Source organism: Copidosoma floridanum, unplaced genomic scaffold (assembly GCF_036245765.1).
Source record: "Copidosoma floridanum isolate Cflo_tuat_1 unplaced genomic scaffold, Cflo_Japanese_pri ptg000018l, whole genome shotgun sequence".
Lineage (NCBI taxonomy): Eukaryota > Metazoa > Arthropoda > Insecta > Hymenoptera > Encyrtidae > Copidosoma > Copidosoma floridanum.
In genome coordinates, this window is record NW_028321895.1 from 940,925 (window position 1) to 965,666 (window position 24,742).

The 24,742-nt window shown below is 33.1% G+C and overlaps 1 protein-coding gene across 3 annotated transcripts in view; it reads left to right on the forward strand.

The window, feature by feature from the left end:
- Nucleotides 1-24,742, forward strand: part of PCB (Pyruvate carboxylase) — a 953,241-nt gene that overhangs the window by 696,681 nt on the left and 231,818 nt on the right. For all 3 annotated transcript variants that reach the window (XM_089592494.1, XM_089592492.1, XM_089592493.1), the window contains one exon: nt 22,848-23,237. In XM_089592494.1, coding sequence (XP_089448620.1) covers nt 22,848-23,237 — 390 coding nt within the window. The remainder of the gene's footprint in view (nt 1-22,847; nt 23,238-24,742) is intronic.

Here is a 24,742-nt window from a genome sequence, read left to right on the forward strand (position 1 = left end):
AAACTGTAAGAGAAGCATGAAAAAAATGGGATTTAAATATTTTGTCCTTAATTGTTGGCAATACTTTTTAGTGTGGCTGTGCCAACGATGCTAGTCACGGACACCTGTCAAAAAGGATAAAAATTTGTGCACCCTCTGTTCAGTATGGCTGTGTTTTTTAAATGTCAATGTCGTCGTACGCGTCACATAAACTATTTATAAATCAGTTTTTTTCAAGATTTCTGATCAGATCGTATGCACTTGTACTAATACTTAGCATTCAATACCTATAGTTGTTGCAAAGTTGGTACAATTATTTCATTATACGCTAAAACAAAATTCACACCATGTTTTTTACATATAAATAACTTATAAGTGCACTTCTTACACGTTTTGTTAGGTGAATTAAAGTATTTTTTCATTAATTTTCTTCTTTCTATCAATTTAATTTTTTAAAATTTAACTTGTGGTGGTAAAACATCCACACCAAGAATCTGAAAGAAGATATGGATCATAATGATATATCAATTAACGTTTTTGAATCATCTAAAATTTTTATTACATCTTTTTTTTCAGTTAATCTTGTATACAGATTAGGTCAAACATAAAAGGGGGAAATTTATCAAAACAACCTGCGTATTTAAATAAAAAAAAAAAAAAAAAAGCATACCTTTTCCTAGTAAACAGAGCTACCAGCCAAATCCACAATATAAATGTAGAAGAAGCACATACGTTGTTTCTTTGACTAAGTACGATATTATCATGTCATATTCTTATTTATCTTTAATAATATAATTTATTAACTTATTGAGAATGACAAAAAAACATCCTGCTATAGCAAAACCTTAACTGTAATGTGCAAATAATTCAACGCTTAAAAATAAAATTGAGATAAATTATTTTATTAAATAAAATGTAATAGAATAAAACTTTATTTTTAGTAAATAATGTATGGAGAGTATTCTTAATAAAGTAGATTACCTTTATTTTACCGTGTTACTTACAATAGTAACCTAAGCTGCTCTGAATATGTATATGTATATGTATATGTAGCAGACGTATACGATTTAGTGCTAAAAGTATTGTAATTGATCATTAAAATGTAGATACGCAAATGTTGTGTATTATTACTCTACTGTTACCTCTAAATCCAAAATTCATTGCTAACTATTTTAGACTACTCAATACATTCCAACTGCTGAAAATAATACAATCACTTTGAGAATCAACAACCAATATAAATATTTCTTGAGGATTTTTATCCACAGGATGAAACTTTTTTACAAGAAAATTTTCTTAGGTTTAGAAACGTATTAAAAGGTACAGTCACGTATCTTCAAAATACCATTAGTATTGGCTGCAATGATCAAAAGTATAATGCCAAACACAAACTTCAGTGCACATCTTGGTAGAGACTGTAATTTCATCGGCACCAACGTTCGAACCCTGTACTATTTTGAAACATATATACCTAATAACATGATGTAAAAATACAGGGTGTGGCGTTCCAAAGTCTAATTTTTGTGCCGTTCTGCGCCTTCCATCACGACGCTGTATTTGAGGGAGATGTGACTTCTACAGCGCCGAAGTGCCTGTACAAAAAAATGAAGTGGCCAACGTTTAAACTAAAACTTATCTATTTATTAAAATAATTTATCTCAATTTTTTTTAAGCGTTACATTATTTATACATCACAGTTAAGGTTTTGCTATAGCAGGATGTCTTTTTTGTCATTCTCAATAAGTTAATAAATTATACTATTAAAGATAAATAAGAATATGACATGATAATATCGTAATTAGTCAAAAAAATAACGTACGTGCTTCTTCTATATTTATATTATGAATTTCGCTAGAAGCTCTGTTTACTAGGAAAAAGTATACCGTAAGTTTAGAAAAGTTACGGTGTGAGTGAGTGTACAGCTCCTCGGTAGCTCAAGTAATAGAGCAATTATCTGGTGAAAAGGAGGTTGTGTGTTTGATCTGCACCTGGGGAGGATATTTTTTTCATTCTTATTTATTTTTTATGACATTTTGTTGAAAAATAAACTATGTGGCTTAGTATTATAAGTCTTAAGTATATTGTATAGAAAAAGGCATGTATAAAGGATATAGCGTATTTGTATTAAAAGTGCCACCATCTATGCATATACACCTCTTCATACAATGATTTAGATGTATCAACATTTTCTTGTATACTATTGGTCGTATTAATTTCTATGTTTATTATAATAATTCTATTATCAGACTCGGTTAATTGCGTCTATAGGCAGAAACCCTAGTTTTTCAGTTCTAGTCGACGATTCCTAGTTAAGATGATGCTTGCACATGCCGAAGAAAGACAACCTGGGAGTCAGTAGTAGGTAGTTGTAGCAGTTTCTGAAAACAAATTGTATTTTCACAAGTTTAAAAAAATATACCCAACATATGACTAACGTACAACAATAAATAATATAGATCTATGTAAAACATAATAAGCTTTTAGCAGAAAAATATAAAATTAGTTTTCAGATATTAATACATAATTCTTGCATTAAAGGGAAAAAAGAAAACGGAAAATAACAGACAATTTCAGACGCTAGCTTGCTATCATAGGGATGACAGGAGGGGCACTTACACATCTGGGAGTAGCTTGAATATTGGCTTGCTCTGAAATAGAGTTGGAATAGCTTCAATTTTGGAGTTATTGTATGTACGTGTAATGTGCGAGTCCACTGTGTATTGTATGTTTGGAGGCGTACTTGTAGTTGGTATAAGTGATCCATAGGGTTGAAGCCATAGAGAATATGGCAGGCAGATAAGTGTGTTTGTTACTTTTGAACATATCAGTAAATGACGGAACTCGTAGATTCGTTCTACCAACAAATGAATTTTAATTTTGTTAGTCAGGATCTAGGCATCGGCTTAAAGGCCTCATTTGCTCTTACTTACAGGATATTTTTTTTTTAAATTGTTGACTCAGCGTTCTGGTGTTAGGTTTCACCGAGCAGTATGTATGAAGCGGTGTTTATATGTCGTACACCAAGCTGGCGTTGACATAATGTTTAAATTTATATCTTCTGTAATGCAGTGGTTGCGTATTTAGTTACGTTACCTGTTTAATTTTTGCTTGATATTTAATTTTTTTATCAATGATAAAATTGTGTTTTGAGCAGTTGGAATTTTTAATCTAGAAATATTTAAATTAAGAAAATAAATTTAATAAGCCAGTAACTTATGTCTTATCTCATGATTTAATAAATTAAGTATAGCTGGAAAAAATCAATTTTTCAAATGATATGAATTCTAAAGTTTTAGATTCACGCTAACACTGTAAAACAATTTATAGTTTTTCTTAACTCAACTTACTTCTATGACCGTTGGTTAGCTGCTTTTTGCCCACATGCTGTCGCAAGATCTTATAGGTTGACCGCAATGTTGAGTATAATCCTATACGAAAGTACTTATGGTGATGACAATAATTAAGCTGGTACTTCTTACGGTGAAATCCAAGTCCATGGCTCTTTTTTTTTTCTTCCTTTTTAAATTACTTTTTAGGTTTTAGATAAGTCTATAATAACCTGGTATTCTCGAGCTCTTTTCATACAATTAAATCACCGAACTAAGTCTTGCATTTGCTTGAAATGCACGCTTTTAACACGCAGCCTAATCACTAGATTAAGTCTCACATTTGCTTACGAGACACAATAAAACTTACTCTCCAACATTTACAGTTACTTTTGAGCACTTTATGAAAGAATAAAGGTGAATAGTGGTATGTGCTAGAAGTTTTTATACGTTAGGTTAAGGATCCAAACGACCGATCAGAGCGTAACTTAATTACTATTAGCAATAATTACACAGTAATTGATGTTGTAAAACTGCTGATCTTTTAGATTTTACATAAAGTATGAGGTGCTGTCAAAATCGTGTATGATATTTCTTGTAAATTTACGCCCTAAAAAATGTTGAAACGGTTGATTATTCGTATTCTTGGATGTACTAGTATTAATTAATGTTGTAAGATAAGCGTTTTATAAGATTGGTTGGAGGTCACACACATAGTTCGAGTTTTACGAAGGTAGCTTGTTTCAATAGAAGAAAGTTATACATCATGCAATTTCAGAAGCAGGTATACAGTTCGATGTTTGAAGATCACTGAGCATTCACTTCTTTTAACTTTAGAAGAATACTGTGTGTTTTGAAGTTATTAAAATTACATGAAATGTCACAGGTGCTTCTCAGGAAAGGGTACGAAATTGAAGTCACGGGTTTTCAGCAAATCATAGATATGAGTCCAATGGAAGCATGGGAGATTGAAGAGCTAGAGTACTCTCAGGATTTTGCACAAGAGTGCACGGACATCTTATAAGGTTAAATCACCCAGGTTGGATATTTGCTAGCGTGATGATGTACGATGGTGGGGTTTGGGTGGTCCGTAATAGTGGCACGGATCTTAGACGCAAGGACAGAGGCTGCTTAAATTGAAGGGATGATGTTAAACTGCTTGATAATTTGAGAATTCATCATGTACTATGAAATAATCAAGACCGATCTCAGTATCGTCATGAAACGGTCTTTGATGCCCTTTGGTCAGTTTTCTTTTGCAGCACGAGTGCCACACGTTAAGATTGCATAGATACTGATATTCTTGATGATGGCGTTGAAAGTGCGAAGCTTGGCCTTCGTGTAGACTGCTTTATTGTTAAAGAAGTGCTTAAACTGCATGAACGCTCCATATGCCTTGCCATACGTGCAGTTAATATGTCAAACATACGTTAGTCGTTGGTCTAATATATTACCCAGGTACTTGGTAGAGTAGCTCCAGTCAATTTTGACTCCATTTACCTTTATCTTCTAAAATTTTTCCATTGGATTTTTCCAGGAGAAGAGTATGACTATAGTCGAGGTAGTTTACCACAAGTGTTGTTTTAACGCGTAGCTAACCACGACATTGTCTGCGTAGACTTACACGTTAATGTCTTCGTGCTAGGGCAGTTCTAGGTAAAAGATGTTGAAAAGGGTGGGTGAAATTTTTTAGCCTTAAGGGACTCCGGAGATTATGGGTGGGTATCAGAGAGGGAGTCACATACTTTAATGAAGATAAATCTGTCCAAGAAGTAAGACTTAACGGTGCGGATAAGATAACGTGGGAAACCTAACTGAATAAGTGTGTACAGGAGATTTTCGTACCAAACTCTGTCGATTATATATCTAAAAAAGCTACTGAAGTAAGATTTTCGTTTATAAGTATATCGGAGATGACTTTAGTGACTCTCAGAAGCTGGTGTACTGCCGAATGTCGGGCTCTAAAACCGTACTGCACTTTTGGAAAGATGTTGTTTTCCATGGCGTGCTTTTTTATGTGGGTGAGGATAATACTTTTGGTAATTTTACTGGACAAGGTGAGTAAACTAATGAGTCTATGACTCAAGGGGTTACCGAAGGGTTTTTTGGTTTCGGAAGACAGATGACCATAGCTTTCTTCCACGCGATTGGCAAATAACAAAGGCGTATCACGGCATTTGGAATGTAGCAAATCACCGTTATGAATCTTTAAGGAAGTATGAAAGGATGCTATGGGAGATGCCATCTCTATCAGAGGCATTCTAGATTTTTTAAGAGCTAATGATACATCTGATTTCGAAGGCCTTGCAGTATCCGACATCTGGGTTATCAAGAACCTGTTGCTACACCGTGCGGTCAATTCTCGCATGTTTCTGAGCTACTCTTTTAGGGCCAAGAAGGAGCATTAATGATGTAGTGAGGCTGTGAAGATCTCTACTTTGTCATAATCTAGCAAGTAGAGTTTTCTCCTTTGTTGAAGGGGGGACAGGAAGGGCGTTTGTTATAAAGTTTTTTAACGATTTTCCTCAAGGTGGACTTTTAGTTCTAGGGTTGTTCGTCTCTGCCAAAGTTTTCGGACTCTTTTTTTTTCTTTAATAAGATGCCTAAGATTTCGTGAAAGCTTAAGAACGTATTTGGGAGCTGCGGTTGTCATGGCAGCATCTTGGTCGCACCTGTTAAGTTCACTAGTAAATTCGTCAACCGCTACGTCGAGTTTTGTTTGGGATGTAATTGGCCAACATTTAAAAGGAGAAGATTCTAGGTTATAAGCAAGGTGGACCTACTCTATGCAGATAGTAGAAGTGGTATGGTAAGGAGAAATCTAGGAATCTCTAGGTATACTGGGATGTGGTTTCTAAGGAGGTCTACAGAGATTCGTAGTTCCGAAGGAATAGTGAAGTTTTTCGTTAGGAATATGTCTTAGATGCCTGGGTCCTAGTTTGGAGATCTGGGATAGTGAGTTTTCTCAGGTGCAACCTCAATGTTAATATTGAGGTCATGTAAGTGTTTTAGAAGGGAGTGTCTTTTAGGATCTTCGTATTTGCATTTCCACGATGTATTCTTGGCGTTTAAGTCGCCAGTCACAACCGGAGAGATGTTGAAGCCAAGCAGCAAGGTTATGAAATAAAGATTAGGATCGTTCTTGTTAATGGACTAGAAAGAGGCGGTTTTTGTAGAAGTGGTGTATACTTTGACTCCAACTGCTTTGCAGTTAGAAGCGTCAGTAATGATGACTCGATGGTAGATGTCATAGAGAACAAGGGTAGTAACTTTGCCATGAGATTGCTCGTATCTTTCTCGTCTATAAACCGTGTAGTTGGGTATGAAAAGTGATTTTGTGTTGTCTAGGTCAGTTTTGGTAATGTATGCAACGTCGATGACTTTAGTCTAAAGTCCATGTACGATTTCAGTCGTTTTGTGTGTAATGGTGTTTGCGTTCCAGTTGAGTAGTGTGAAGTCTCTATCTAGCATGCTGCTATTTGGTTGCCCTCAAGACCAGACACTTTTTGGTTGAGGTAAGTCAGTAAACTCATGATGGACTGAAAGATTATCTCGATTATGGAGGGGTAGGTTGAGCAGAGGAGATTAATGTTGAGCTCTTGTATGATTCAATAAAGAGGATGCCACGTTTGCATGTGGCATCCTTAGGCGAATGGTGTTCGAGCTAAGGGCTATTGTACGATAAGTGGATATCACAAAAGGGAGAGGAGTAGTAGTGCCTTTCATGGAAGCATGAGTTCTTTTTTGGGGGATTTTTGGGCGTCCTTGGTAAAAGGCGCGGTGCTCACCATTGCAGCTTTGCAGCAAGGGGCCACTTGGTTATTGTCTTTTTTTTTGATAGGTTGCTGTAGCGTGACTTAAGCTACAGAAATCCCAAAAAAAGGTGGTGTGGTAGTAAGTTGCCATGTAATTAAATTTTTAGCAGCGATCACCCTTTGTCATATGATAGATATGAGAGATGAACATTGATTCTTTCCTATCTTTACCTTAATTCCTTACTTTGCGTATTTCTTGATCAGAACAGTTATTTTTTCTTTTTCTCTGCTCTATGCTTTAATTCTTTTCTGCCTCAATTTTTTTCTTTTCCATTACTCGTTGTCGTACTTTTTTACTTTTTCACTTCTCATGAATCTTCTTGATCTCGCGTGAAAGCAGGTGGAAGATTATTGCTATTCAAAAATGTAACATCGAATTCGATTTTGTATAGTTAATATATGTTTATTATTGTTATCATAACTCAATTAAGATTAGTTTTTAACCTGCATTTTATAATTTAGTATCTTAAGAATAGGTTATTCAGTATTTTTGTAACTGATAAATAGTTATGATTAGTGATGTAAGTTAATCTTAAAATAATACAACTGAAAAATATTATAAAACTTGATTTATATCAGTTGGCTCCATGTTAATCTTAAAATTCCTAAGAGTTACCTCGATTTATGTGTCGCTGTTCACAATAAAATAAATGTCATGTCACAATAAAAAACTTATGATCTAAATACAGCAGCTAAAACAATACCGAGTTAAGTGGTACAGTATTTAAATGTAATGTTTTATTTAAATGTATGGCTCATTCTACTAAAAACGGTATGTTTTATATTGCAGTCAATTACTATTACGTCTTCCAAGGAGTTATTCATCTAAAAATTTTTCTTGGTATTGAAAGAATGGTTACTGCTAAAGGTCTAACATAACTTGGATTATGAAAAGCATTGCTTAAGTTTGAGATGCAAAAGCAAAGCTAAAGCAGCAGTACGAGTTTGTGCCTCACTCGCAAGTTTACATTTTTTAAATTTACGAATTCTTAAGTACAAATAACAGTAAGTTATCAAGTATTAATATAGATAGTGACAAGTTCTTACCATGCCTACTAGATAGTGACAAGAAATAAAACATAATAAATTTGAAACTGGGCCAAATTAATAAGCTTGTAAATTAAATTTTTTGAAACTTAACTATTGCGTCAAAACATTCTAGAATGGCAATTTACTTCGTACATTACGGTGCTTAAGGGTAAGGACAAATAAGTATCGAATGTGAGTGCTGGATAGGCACAGCCTATCTGATAGCACCTTTTTTTAATTAGCTATCAACCTAACGATTACAACAACAATAATAAAAACAACAGTAGAAACAAAGATGGTACCAATTATAGTAGTCTCCCGTTCGCAAATCGTGGGACTTTCGATGCTAGCTCAATACAAAGAGAATACTATGCAAACTTTGACCTGTAAAGTATCACTATTTTAAGTATTTTTAAAAATAAAGGTTATAGGAATAATTTACTTGATATTTCAGTCTTAGTTGTGTAACAAGTCAAACATGGCCTCTACGTCCCAAAATGCTCTCGCTGATGCAACGTATATACTAAGAGCACAAAGTCGGAGCTTCTGCGAATTTTTTTGTTTTTTGGGAGCTATATATTTGCTGAGAGAAGGAGAAGAGGACGCCAACGCACAATCAGCTGAGCTGCAGAGATACAGCGTTGCCAGCAAGAAAGGACAAGAAAACGCGAACGTGATTACAGGGACACACATTAGCTGCTATGTCAAGAGTGACTGTGAGGGGATATACGTGGCAGCAACTGCGGCAGCAGCCATTGCTCATGCGAGAGATCATGAGTCAGTCTCGAGGAGAGTCTCGAAGTGAACGCCTTAGTGCGAGCAGCGAGAGTTTCGGTGGTTTGCGGGTTTTTGTGGCGAGAGAGGAAGAGAGTTGAGAAAGTTTTCGAGAAGGTGCGTAGAGCTTGGAGAGAAGAGACAGAAGTGTGTGCGCAAGTCAAGCAGCTGCTGTATTCTCCCAAAACCGACGAGGTCTCTAGGTAGAGGACTACGGAGGTAGCCCAGACCAGATGAGGAGGGTTATAGAGAGTAAAGACAAAGATCGAAGCCGTAGGATGAACAACCCGCTCGGGAACACCGGATGACATTGCGCTGGGTTGGACTCACAGACGTTTGACCAAGAGATGAGGCTAGAGAGAGAGAGAGACAGAGAGTGAGAAAGAGAGAGAGACGTAGTGTGTGGGTTGACGAGATGATGTGTACGCAAGATCGTGAGGTGCATGCTTAGGAGTGCCATTATTGTTCGTGCGTTTTGCCAGATGTGCGAAAAGAGATAGAAGAGTAAAGAGAGAGAGAGAGAAAGATCAGATAAGATTGAACCTTTTTAGTAATCATTTTTTTTTCGTGTTAGTTGTTATTTGTATGTACATGAGCTTTTTTGCTTTAATCAATGTTACCATCATCGAACTACATATAAAATTATAATAATAAAACAATAAGACTATTATATAGAATACATATATACTAGCAAGTAGACTCAGATAATCTCAAAACTCGAGAAGTAAAAAGGTGTGAGGACGTAATGGATCGTTGTACTCCATTTTACGAGGAAGAAAATTCTATTATACTGTTAAAACATTTAGGTTTTAACTCCAATAGTTTGAAAGTATTTAAAAATATAATAGTACAAGTACGTGACTTATCAGACATCAACGTTCTTACTCTAAGAACACTAAAAAGTTTGAACTCTTTTAACCTTAGAATTACTGATTACTGAGTTTAATATCTGTGCTAATATGGTTTGGTATTGCGGCTGACTGTAAAAGTCTGAGGGGTGAAGCACCACAGCCTGATGATTTGTACTATTAGATACAAATCGCTAGAGCTAATCTAAAAAACTACTTAACTTATATTGCTGAAACTTTACGTACTAATTTTTAAAACTTTCTAGATCGTTTTAGAATACTTCTTATCCAAACAAAAAATTAGAGAATTAGCAATTAATGAGCTCTAAGTATTGCAGAAATACCCTAGCTTTTCACTTTAGTTTAGTAGGATCTGCTTGGTGGCGTAAAAGTTAAATTAAAGCTAACTGCAATAGAATTGAGCAAGTCTGGTTGTAATATCACCAAGCAAAGTACTGAACACCACATTTGTTCACCGGCAGTGCATAGAGCATAGAGCTGGAAATTGTGAAGCTGGGTATACCGGCTACTGATAACACTATTATATAATAGACAAGCGACTTACGTTAAACTCCATCTCGAATCACCAGGATTGACGAGTGCTACCCATAAAAAGATGTTCTGAATGCCAATGTCTGCGGTAAAATACCAAGACACGTCTAGCCAAAGTACAAACTGCGATGGATTCATAAATATTGTTTCAACCAACTTTATGCTACTACAGAAAATTTTTTTACAACAGCAAGCAAAAGAAAAAAACTGTGAGGAGTTTAGGCAGCCACAACGGCGCACAGTGGGGTATTTCGATCTTTTTTTTCAAAATGAAATATCTGAAGAACGTAGTAAGATAGAATAATGATTTTTGTTGAAGCATACTCCTAAGTCAATGTGGATTACGATAAAAATGTGGATAAAAGTATTTTTTTATTTTTCTGACCTCCAAATTTCACAACTAACACGAATTTTTTCAGAAAGCCGTATAAAAATTTTTTCAATTTAACTCAATCCTTTCTTTCGTCTGCACGAAGCTATTTGACATGAAATTTTAGGATGTTAGTGACTATAATATTCAATTATAGGTACCTTTTAATGCCATACACAACCTCAAAACAGCAAAAATCGATGTATTTCGGTTTTTTTTTTAAACCAGAACGTATTACGATTGAATCATGATTTTTATTGAAACATACTCGTAAGTTAGTAAAGCGTACGAAAACACTATTTATAAAAGTATTATATATGTTTTTAATCTCCAAATTTTACAAGAAACATGATTGTTACAGAAAACCATGTTGAAACGTTTTAAATTTAATTCAATTCTCTCTTCAGTCTGCACGAAGCTATTTGATATGAAATCTTAGGATGTTAGTGACTATATTACCTTAATATGTGTATCTTTTAATGCTTAACGTAACTTCAAAACAGCCAAAATCGGTGCATTTTTTTTTTTTTTTTTTTTTTTCAAAATCAGAACAGATTAAGATAGAATGATGATTTTTGTTTGAGAATACTCGTAAGTCAATGTGAAATGCGATAACAATACTTATAGAAGTATTGTATATTTTCCTAATCTTCAAATTTCACAACACGATTTTTTTCAAAAAAACGTATTACACTGTTTTGAATATAACCCCATTCTTCCTTTAGTCTGCATAAAGCTGTTTGATATGAGACTATAAGATGTAACTGATCATATTATTTTAATATATGTACCATTTAATGTTTAACATAACCTCAAAACAACAAGAATCGCTGTATTTTATTCTTATTTTTTCAAAATCAGAACTGATTGAGATAAAATGATTATAAGGAATCCCAAAAATTTACGCTATTTCTAAAACTTCTTGGTGTTGGTTACTCCACAATATAATTTATTTTCTCTCAACTGATATAACTACATATGCAAGTATAGATATGTTTAAAATTAAATTAAATACTACCAGCGTGGTATTAGTTTTGGAATATGGTTGAAAGATTTTTCTAACTTCTTTTTTTATACATATAATTGATTGAAGTACTATATAAACGTAATATTACGTTATATTAGTATGATTTAACTTACATTTAACTTAACAAAGTTGATAAAAACAGCCTTTAGGGCTCACAAATTTTAACTATGCCTATAGTTACAAGAGGGAAAATTAGAGGGATAACTTTAACTGCTTTAAATGTATTTAATTTTAGGCATTAAGAAACAAGAAAAAATTTAAAGTATCGTAAGGCAGATGCATAACGGGAGCTTTTTAACCGTCATGTTGAGGCAAGAAAAACCCTAACTACTAAATATAAGAATAAAACTGTTTAACAGTAGTGCAAAGCAGTCTAAATTAATAAAAAGTATTCTCCAAAGATAAGGACGGTAGATAAGATGTGTAGAGATCACCTAACATAAGGTACGATGCTAATTATCTCAAGGACAAAACCTACAGTGGTCACGTTATTTAAGCCTATTGGGGTTGGAGAAGTAGGTTCGGGCATGGTTAACTGATTAATGTCGGTCGTAATATAAATTTTTAAGCTTAAGTTAACATTCTTAAAACTGTCCTTTTTTTCAGTCCAAAAACATTTTCCAGGTAATGAGATTATTTGTGTAATAGAAGACAAAAGCCCTGTTCATACAGCTCGTATTGTACGATAGTGGTACTAAAACCATCCAGAACTGAAAAAACTAAATTGATCTGCACGTTCTCCAAATATAAATATTATAGAAATGTGTGAGCTAAAATGGTCTGAGGTTGGAGACCAGGACAGGCTCATAATGCCAATGAGCTCCATGAACTGGTTGTAGCAACTTGGCAAGATCTTCAGACTAGACCAGAATACTTCTAAACGTTGACCGCTTCCATGCCAAGAAGACAACAAAGTATGATAGAACCACATTGGGATCACATAAATAAATAATTAAACATTATTTTAGTAAAAATAAAATGCCAACAGTTTATTGTATCAAAATTTGAAAATAAAAGTACGACAGTTGACTTTAAGCAATTGCAGAGCCGCTATTTATCTTATAACTTGTTGAGCATTACATTTTTTTTAATTTGAGAATATAATCATTTGCAAAACAGAGTTCACACTCAGTTAAAAACAATGGATTTAAAGATTATGAGTAACTCTATTTTATTTCGTACAAAAATTTTAAAGTACGAATAAAATGTTGACAACGTATTCAAATGTTTATACTTCGTTAAGAAATGTGAAATTTTATTGTGACTGACAAATGCTTCATCGAAATAGATTGTACAAATTGAATGAATCTACAAAAATATAATTCTTTAAAATAAACAGTTCTTAAAAAAGTGTCAACCGTTCATAATAATTGCATCACTCTAATGGATATACACATGGATAGATATATGGATGGATGGATGAATGGATGGATGGATGATAACTACTTCCATGAATCGTAGTTCTAAAATGGAAAAAAATAGAAATCATAAAAAAGATTTATAATAGTGAAAAACATTAAATTCAAACAAATAAAGGTTTAGTTATAACCAGCAAAGATGATGGAAGCGATTTAAATAGTGAAGTACATAGGAATTAAACATAAAAATATATTGTACGGCCATCAGACTGCTACTTCTGTCATAACTAGCTTGACCAGTACTCTCTAATAAAAAATTGTAGTAAAACATACAGTCAAAAAAAATTAAAAAATCAAACATAAAAAGCTTTATGGTACGAATACATACCTCAAGATAAAAAAGTTCAAGCCACGGGTCAAGTGAAGCCATTTTGAGAACAAGAGCATAAAATACATTTAACAGTCATATGGTGCATAAGTTTGAATTATCTTTTAGTATTATCGGTAAAGTAAGTGTTATGCGATAAAAAGTTGATTATCTAGAACAATGGTAATAACAAAATAAAAAACTCGTCCTACGCGTAGGCACTCCCTCGTAGTTGAGGCTGCTTGTCTGAATAATATTGCTGTAATGAAATATAAAAAGTAAGTTTTAATATTTATAACGAAAAAGAAAATTATCAGTTATGAAAGACTAGAGCAAATTGGTTGCATTATCCAAATTTGTTTCTGCAGCTTATACGATTTCTATGATTTCTTATATTATTATATCATCACTGATGCTCTATAACCTTTTATTTATAGTTGATGAGTAAACCTGGTGATAGAATGGATCAATGAAAAAGTTTCTAGCAAAAAATAATTGACCAAGATATTGTTTTCCTTTGTGCCTTTAGTTACTTTAATTTCATTTTCCAATTAACATTCGATTTTATTTATTACCTAGGACCATCGCTCATTATCTTGTAGTTTTTTATGGTATTGTTATATAAATTTGAAACTTTGAAAATGAGTAGATTATAGTGTGTGCGATGTCCAATGAGCTGCGGGACGTGGTGCGTAAATGATACAATGAGCAACAAAAACCTTGACAAACATTTCCAGCCACATTTAATCAGTTTCATATTGCACATACGTCACGAACACCACTGCTGCTTGGCCTTGATAAAAATTACATAATAACGTGCACCACGTCCAATAAACTGCAGGACGTAATGCGCTGATGCCAGACTGTCAAATTGACTTTTTAACTTGATACAGACCATAGTAAGATAGACAACAACAGCAATATATAGGTATGCAATTGATCATGGATAATGCTTACCAAGATAGACCAACACGGCTGACTCAAGCTAATAAATGCAAGCATGCTTTGACAGATCCAGAATAGTGCAACTTTGTTATTCAAGTCAACTGCTCGGATAGAATCAACTGTTGTTGGGTGTACATTAACCAATCTCTCTTTATTTATACACATCGACGATTTTGTTTTACATTGGAAACCTGATAAAAATCGTTTCTTCTAACCCTTTTTCTTCACCCTTCAAATACAACGTTTTTTTATGGTATTCGATAGTAAGATTGTTATACATTAAGTTTCTAACATTTTATGCACTCATGTGTAACGTACAGTGCTCAAAAAATTTTTTATTGTGATTGTTTGAAATTTTCCACGTTATATTTTCATATATGTTCTCAGAATTATCAAAAATCACGTTACTTTTGTATACGGGGATCATGGCAAAGCTCTTGTATTTTTATCTGGTAAACTTGTATACGTACATATATTCTAGTAATAAGCAATTAGTACTTATACTGCCATGATATACCATTAGCCAATAAAGAGAAAAAAAAATAGAAGTACAAATAGAAGTAAATTTGTTTGTACAGAGTCTTTCAAAATAACAATCCAGATTCAATCGCAGACTAATATTTAAATCAGATATCACTGTCAAATATATACGCTTACAAACGCTTATTAAATAAATCTACATCAATCAATGCTTATAAAATGGAAATAAAATTAAATCGGAGACTATGCGTATTAAAGGGTTTTGCGGTTGATCAGTTAAGTCACAAAGTGGTTTTAAAATAGAATAAGTTGAGTATTACAAAATAAACAATATAATAAAATAGATAATAACACGGAAAAAATCCAGACAAATAATATAAAATATAATTTATTAAAAAGAATGTAAGACATAACTTAATTGCTTTAATAAAACTATAATAATTAAGAACACTGATAAGAATAAATAAATAAAAGTTGCAGGAAAACTACAGGCCATTTACGTACTGATATATTAAATAACCATGCTGATTAAAAATTCAGAAGGGTACAGAAGACAGTGCATACAAATTAAAACATACAGCAGCTTTTATTCCTGAAGCACGCCAGATCTTAACAAACCTATTAATTTTATCGTACCTACATTGTCCTGTTAATTGATTACTGATCTGTCAGATTGTTAGGTTAAGCAGGCAAGGTACGTCTACACTGACAGCTTGGACCTGGAAAGACTGAAATGTTCATTGATAACGAGAGGCAGGGAGTTCCAGAAATTAGAGCCACCAAGTTGAGAGCGAGCCCAAAACTTGTGACGGTGTTGGAGAATGGGACGGAGACGTTCTCCTCCTTCCAGAATAATGCTAGTATCACCCTGTGCATGAAGCTCAATGATAGCTACCAGAGGAGGAAGTGACATCTCGTTTGTAGAAGAAATAAAATATACATAACGATCATTTTTCATAAGAATTAATAATTTTCTAGTGAAATGTCTAAAGGACTAATTTATTCGCAAAAACTGGCAAAAAAAACGATGTACAGACAAGTCAATACTTGCATTAACAGGCAGATATAACCATACCTGTCAAGAAAATTAAATAATGAATCTTGTAATATTGCACTATATATACATATGTTTAGAAAAGGTGATTTATGTGGACAATCATATGCTTGGAGGGGGGGGTTATTATGCGGACGTCTGCATAATTCTACCGTGTTCAGTCACCTTTTCTAAGTATATATATAATTTATTATTAAATTTCCAATTTCCTTGCCAGGTATGGTTGTATCTGCCTATTGATACAAGTATTAATTACAGCTCTTAAAGTCAGTCTCAGTATGTAATTTCATGAGCTTGACGATTGGACGCTTAAACTTAGATATAGCTGTTTTAAGTATAACAACTCGATTTAAACCATCTAAGCCAGGATAAGTCTTGATCACTAAGCCGAGGCCACTTAATTGGAGGAGTAAATTCGTCCTTTATGATGACAACGTCATTTTCCTGAATGTTGGGCTAAGGACTTAGCCACTTGCTCCGTTGCTGCAGGTGATGGAGAACTTCTTTCTTCCACCGTGATCAAAATAAGTCACGAAGACTATTTAAAAGCTTTCAACGTTGAATTAGTCTTACAGGCTGAGCCTGCTCATAATAATGCTCCAGATAAAATAAAAGCGAAGAATTGACCAAAAAGTGGGTAGAGGTAAGCGCTACAGCGTCTGTGACCTCAGCACTCATCAGATAGAGGGGCCTTGAGTAGAGGCGTAATTCAATTTTAATAGAGAAAGTCGACAGTTCTTCATAAGTTAGAATCGACTCACCGAAGACTCATTGAAAGTTGTGTTTGAAGCTGCGTACTGCAGCCTCCCACAACCTACCAAAATTTAAACGATGTGGAAACGATGACAACTGAGCAAATATTTTACTCAATTCAGCTGAAGCACCTTTGAAGATTGATGCGTTGTTTGAAAATAGAACACAAAGGTTACTCCTCGACGGGCACAGAAGCGAGAGTAGACTGCCAGGAACTCGTTGACTTTTAAATCTGAAACAACTTCTGTATGGTCGTCACGTATAACCATACGAATAAGAATTACAACATAGCCTTTTGTTGATTTCGCTCCTTGTCCTTTAGAAAATAACACAGGAGTCAATCCAGCATAGTCTAGACGTGTATAAGTGACAGGACGAGTTGGAGTAACTCAATGTGCTGGCTGTAATCTCACTTATTAACATAAGCTTCGAGCATCGAAACGAGTACATGGCGTACAGCGATGATATACTCTTGCAGCTTATCGTGAAATTTGGGTAATCCAAAAAGTTGATTAAGGTATGACAACATTATCTGTACTCCACGATGCATTGTCAGAAAATAAGTTTCCTTAACTACAGGCTTTACAAATAATCGTCTTTCAGGAAGTGAAATTATATGTTAATCATGAAATAGTAGACAGCATATTGCAGACTGCCTCCAATGTAAATTAATCCGCTTTTACAGACGAACGGCTTAAACTTTACTAGACTTAAATTTGAAGCAATCATCATTAGGTAATCATTTTAGACCAAGGGTAGATATCACTTCGTCCAGTTTTACATCAGTCTAAGTTGACGTTTTAGCTGCAAGTCCCTGGAGCAGGTGAGGTTAATTAATTTAAGGTTCAAAAGATTATTAAGTAAGATTCCATTTGATGGCTGTTACGATGCGCTAAATACTACGTGGATCTTGTTTGGATTTTCTGGTCTAAAAATTACATAATGAGGTGAATAATAATTTGCTTGGTTGATAAACGAGTCAGGTCATTTATAATTAAAACTGAAGTGTTAGTATGGAAAACGTTATCTTTCCTAGACAATAACGTCACTAGTACTTCAGAATAAACACAAGTGGTGACTTTTTCACTGGCACCCACAACAACAAGAGATAATCTTTTAGTATCTAAACTGAGCAATGAAATTTTACGCTGAGATATGAAAGAACGCTTAGCTGCTAGATCAGTTAAAGCATGAACTTTGCGTGAATTTTCGACTGAATTAACTACTCTAGTTGGAGTAGTTACCAATATGATAAAACTACTAACTGAAGCTGCATGAGCTCAGATCAATGATATCAGATTATCAGAAGCCTGATCCAAACGGTAAGAAGACGCATTGTTTCCATTAGATTTGTTAGCTCGTGAGTTTTGAACCCGATTGGTGTCAACATTATCACTATGCAATTTGGTGTGGTGTTGACCTTAACACGTAAAATACCATTTTTGAGAGAGGCAGTAATAAATAAAATAATTTTTTTGCAAGCAGTTCAAGTATAATTTTTCTTTTTTTACAAATTTTAAATGATCAGGCTAAGGTATGGCATCAAACTTTCTGCATCCGTGGATTGGATGTTCACACAAGAAAAGCAAGGATGAGCTGTCTTCGTCATTGACAACGCAACTTGCGTCGTATTAGTCAATACACGGTTGGTGGTATTGGACGGTAGCTGGCACGTAATTTGTGACGTACATAGATTTTCGAGAGTCAACTGAAACACAAGATTATTTAAGAGACTAAATCCTGCATACGAGAAAATTTTTTATGTCAGCGTACGTCGAAAGATCCCCACGAGCTTTTTGTGAAACTTCCCAACACTCACAAGAGTGCTGATCTAGCTTCCAGACGATACAACAAACAAGCCAATTATCATACGACTCCATAGAACATTTTAAGTCTCGTAAAACTCAAACAGCTTCTTCCGTTTAATCGATAATATCGCTTAAATCTTAAACTTTTCAAGCTCGTACTATCGGGAAATGCATTCATTTTTCAAATAACTAAATAATTCAATGCACATGTTATGGTAACGTCGAACTACTTCATCCCAAGCAATATCAAAGTTTGCATCAGTGATCTCGAGTTCCTTAAGGCGTAGGGCAGCTTGACCTTTGACAGAATTGAGAAAATGCTGTAATCTTGCAACATTCGATATTGATTCTTTATTCCGAGTCATTGGGTAAAATTGTTGTTTAACTGACTCCCAATTTTTGTGAGAACCAAAGAATGTGTAAGGTAAAGGACCCAATACTCGACCAGGTACCAACACGTAACCAAAGTATTTATATCATCCACACATGCGCAAAAGTAAAATGTTGTGATCTACACATACGCAGAAATCAAAAATGAGGTGATCGACTTTTGGGGCAAGAAAGGTATGTTTCTAAAATCTTTAAGATGATTAAACGTTAGAAACTAATCATTTTTTTCAGCAACAACTGCAGTGCTAAATTTTCAAAACTATTACGTTTTCTTGGCCAATAAACCTAAAAACTGTGTAGAGTGGTCGAGTATTGGGTCGTTTACCTTAGGCAATGATAAATTTTCAGTAATGACAGGTGGGCTTCAAGGCGGTTGCAGGTTTAAGGCTGGATTAAGCTTTATAGCCCTTATACGGTCGATTATTTGACCTTTTAAGCTAACATATGCACCTTCGACATAAGTAAAGTTGTAATCTTTATAAAAGGATGATCTGTTAATTCATCTTAATGTTCATAAGAATCATTATGTTGATCCACGAGAACTTACAAATAATTTTTGTGCAATTCTAGTCTCCTTTCTAAATAGAGCACTTGTTTTTCAGGGCCTACTTTTGCTGTCGAGTTTTCATGAGAATTTGTTAAGGAACTAAAAAGCATAAGTTGGGCCTTCAATAGCTTTTTTATTCTTATGATTGTCAGGTACCAACGCTCAAAATTACTAAAAATCTAGATAAAAAGAACACAACAGGCCTTGATACCTGGGAGAAGCAAGTGCGATATTTACAACAATGCTGTCTAAAAGCTAGAGCATTTGCTCTCTACAATTATTTTGAGTTTAACACAGAGTAAAAAGAAAGAAAAAAAATTCAATATAGAGCACTTACAGTACCTTCCTCTCTTCCCACTTGCTCATAATCAGTTTGAACGCTGAAAAAATAGCTTACCGATTCAAAACCGATTAGAGGGAGTACCAATTATTTCAGCACAAAGAAGCGTCCAAAAACGCTGGGTATGTAACTTTTTTTCTCCTCTTCTCTGTGCAGCTCGATGATGGATTCAATATGACAAACGACCACAACGATATTGACCATGACGTCACTCGAGTCTTTTGAAACGTATTGTAGATGACTATGTAATGGCCAACAACAACGCTCTACTACCAGAAATGTTAAGTCTTAGCTCGCTCATAACTTTCATGAAAAAAAATCATGACTCTGAAGCTGTAATACTCAGTCAAACAAAATAAAAAAAAAATTATTTAAAACAAAATAAGGAAGCTGATACAATTCATAAAAAAAAAAAAATTGACAGCAATTCAGCAATACAACTGATGTCTTAAATAAGCTGTAGAAACATATTTACCAAATTATTAATATAGTTTTGTAACAAAAATAAAAATAGGAAAAAAAAGGAAAAGACGTGAGACAAGTAAACAAACCTTGTATCTCTTGCGAGGAAGAACAAACCAGAACTGAATTGAAAAACAATTTGAGTTAATTTAAAAACAAAAAAATTAATAAGTTGAAGCCCTAAGGTAATGCTGCTTATTCACTGTGGATCTTAAAAATTTTTTAACTAAAAGAAAGAAAGCCTAAAAAACTGACTTCGATCAAAATCAGCGCGTAAACCTTTTTTTTGTTGAATATTAAGATACAGTGTTAAACTATAGCGACTGTCTCCACCAACGTTTTCATGAGAAGTAGGCTGAGACCTACTACTCATGCAAAGAGATAGTGAGAGCCGAGTGCTTCCTACATACACTAGGGGGACGGCCTCACACACGTTTGTGTACTTAAGATAAAAACCAATTGATTTGCGAGCGTAATTTGATCACTTACGATAATCGTGAGAAAACCCCCTCCACCATAGCCAAAATCGGGTACTAAACGCTATTTCTAAAACAAAATAACTCATATTGATTCATTGAAATGTGGTTATGTAACGACAGAGAACAAAAAGCTTAGAAAAATGAATTTTTTTAGTAAAATCAATTTACATAAGTTAATTTCATGAAAAACTTTCAACAATAAAATCTTCATTCTTTACATCTAGGATGATTATAATACCAAAAAAATCTTGAAATATGAATATATATTTATACAAACATATACGCACACACATTCACACACACATTGTTTTTATGTTAATATGTTTCTTTGTTATAAATTTGCAAAGATGCTCAATTGTTTCTTAGTAACAATAATTATTTTAAAACTAAAAACCCTTTTTCTAATCAAAATCAGTTGACCAAATCATCAAATATAGCTATTAAAATACATTATGGCTATTGGTATGTACATACACATAGACATTCATACAAACTTTGGTTTTTTTAGTATTGTAACACTCCATTATGTAATTAACATTGCTATCTCTAAAATTTTATAACTTTAAATATGGTTGATCATTAATAAGCAAAAAAATAATACAAAAAATTAAGAAAAAAAGTTGTGAAATGAAATATGAAAAAACAATGATATGAAATATAAGATAAAATTAAAAAAAAAAAAAAAAATTAAAAGAAACAAACCAGGGGGCATAAATGGCTCATGGGACCCATAGTACGAACAAAGTTCTTTAAACATGAAATGAGTATAAAGACACATAATTTCTCAGGAAACAAGGGGGTCACGAGACCCATAGGAAAAACGAAGCTCTCTAAAAATTCATACCCCCATTTATACCCCATGGTTTGTTTCTTTTAACTTTTTTTTTTTCAAACTTTTTTTTTAAATTTTATTTTATATTTTGTATCATTATTTTTTTATATTTCATTGCATAAATTTTTTTCTTCATTTTTGTATCACCTACATTCCATTCCTTTTTTTATTTTTCTATTTAATCTTCTTTTTTTCGTTCCTTTTTTTATTTCCTTTTTTTTTTTTTCATTACGTTCTATTTTTTCATGTCGTTTTTAATTTCATTTCATTGTTTTCTTTTACACTTCATTTCATTATTCTTATTTCTTTTAAATTTTTTTATTTAAATGTATTTCGTTTTTTGCATTTTTTAAAATTGTATTTTCTGTATTTTTATTTCATTTACTTTTTTATTTCTTGTTTTCATTTGATTTCATTTTAAAATTTTTTTTCTGATTTCATTTTTTTTTTTGATTTTATTTTTTAGTTATTTTTCATATTATTAGTTTAATACATTACTATATTTATATAACTATGTGACATTGTAACATAATTTTTCTGTCGAATTCGAAATAAGCACTCTTAAAAACCATTGGTACGTTCTGCAACTCTATTGTATATGTTAATTTTAATAATTTATTAATAATATTAAAAAATTTATTTATAAAAGTAATTATTAGCATTATTTTATGGCCAAAAAAACATCAGGTTTTAAAAAAATCGGTTGGTATTGTATGCATCAAATGCTTAAAATACTAATATTCAATGCGTAATAACGCGCTTTATTCGATTTAATCTACATAACCATATTTGTGGTAATTAAATGTTTTGTTTTTTTTTATTTATTATTTAGAAAAAAAAATTTTTTTTAGAAGAAACAGACTTCTAGTAAGCGACTTCCGTTTTATGGAAATCTGTCGTTTTTAAAATTCCATCCCCCCAAGCAAGTGGCATAAAGAACTTCGTTTTAATGGGGTAAGGAGGAAACTTAGGAGGAAGAGACTTCCGGTAAGCCACTTCCGTTTCATTAAATCTGTCGGTTTAAAAATTCCAGCCCCCCTATTATGCGACAATAAGAACTTCGTTCTAAAAATTAAATTTCGTGAAAAAATCGATTAAATAAAAAAAAATTAGATTTTTTTTCTTGATGCGAACGTAATAGTCTCAGTTTACAATGAGTATAAAAAGATGTGAGGTTTATGTTTTAGCTTAAATTTAGTAAATTAAACAATGTTTTTACAACCATTGTACAAATATTCACAAAATCTTACAATACATTATACATTACTAACACGTTTTATATATACTAAAGCTTAAATGTTATTTATCACAGGTATGGAGGCTGCTGGAAAGGCTGGTGGTGTAGTTGAAGCAGCAATGTCCTATACAGGTGATGTAAGTGATCCAAGTCGTCAGAAGTATAATATCAAATACTACGTTAATTTAGCAAATGAGCTAGTTAATGCAGGTACACACATTTTATCTATTAAAGATATGGCTGGGCTATTGAAACCTAAAGCTGCCAGAATATTAGTTGATGCAATTAGACAAAGGCATCCAGATTTGCCAATTCATATTCATACTCATGACACATCAGGCTGTGGGGTCTCATCAATGCTTGCCTGTGTAGAGGCTGGTGCAGATATCATTGATGTTGCTGTTGACAGCATGTCTGGTATGACAAGTCAACCATCTATGGGTGCAATCGTAGCTTCATTACAAGGTAAAGTATGAGAACCACTTATTATTTTTCATGACTATTGCATTAAAGCAGTTGTAATGTACATACATGATAAGATATTAAATTTTAAGATAAAAAGTTAAATAGAATTCTTAATAATTGTACTACAAATGTAGCTCTTAAAAGATCTTTGTTAAATGAGTATTTATTTGACAACTTATTGAAAAATGGTGTCATAATGATACTTGTTAATTTCATCACTAATTAAACAGTAAGAAAGACGATGTATTACAATTCTTCTTATTTTAAATAATATTTGCATGTCATTCCATATTTCATTGCTAATTCAAAGAAAATATGTCACAGCTACTTTAAAATTTTCAAAATTTTGCCAAAAATAACTTTTTAACTAAATTATTTTATAGCCACACTAGAAATGCAAGCAAAAGGCTCATGTTTTTATGTAACGATTTTAGATTAATTTTACTCGTAATTGCGTGGCTTTGTTGGTAAGTGCTCTTTCTTCTTTGGTTTAATTTTCTTAAATTTTTTTTCACTCCCTTACGAATATTCAAAAGCCCTTTCTCTCTTTGATTTTACATTTTAATTTGGCATGCTGCTTATTTTCTTCTTGAATCCACTTGAGGTTTCGTTAAGACTTTCTAACATCTTGGCATTGTATATATGTAACGTAATAAAGTTACACAAAATTAATCACTTAATTACTGTGATAGCATCACTGACAAACGCTCTGGAATACTCACATAGTTTGCTCTTTTTTACTTGTCAAAAGAACTAAAATTTATTTAATTACTTAAACTGAAAAATACAGAGAAATTAAAAAATTTTTATAAGTCTCTCGTTAAGTCAATTGAGAAAGAAGATTAACTTTATGAACATGATTCGGGAGGCCTCTTTTATTCATAGCATTAGAAAGCCATGTACTTGATGTACTGTTTACATGCTTCTCACAAGTAACTACTAGCGACTCTTATTTGATTGTGTTGCGTGCGTGTACCATGTCACTTGTGTATGTGCAGAGTATTAAAGCCGCTAAATTTGAAACTCTGACTACATTACGATTTTACATCCCTTTTGTAAGAGTGAGAGGTATGTTATACACTCAACTTAATTTGTGTTTAGAGTACTTAATCAGAATTTGTATTATAAAAAATTTTTTTTTTACTTATAGCTCCTTTGCATCTGATGAGGGCCAGGACGTTGTTCAAACGGCCTAAACGTTGTTTTTGTTTTTGAATAAATACAAAAATATGATAGTACCACCATTGGATACTGTGTTCAATAGTTATTTACTAACTGTTACCGAACGTTCTATTTAATTATTTAATAACCGTTCACTGTCAATTAAAATTGATTATCACTTGACTGGAGACACGATACATCAAAATTTTCTAGTACCAGAACACTATAGAATATTTAAATAGCACCTTTTTTTATTTTTCATAATAACTTAAATGTGTAAAATAACTGTTCACTCTCAATTTGAATTTTTCTTCTTTCCACTGTGAAGACAAAAAAACTGTCAA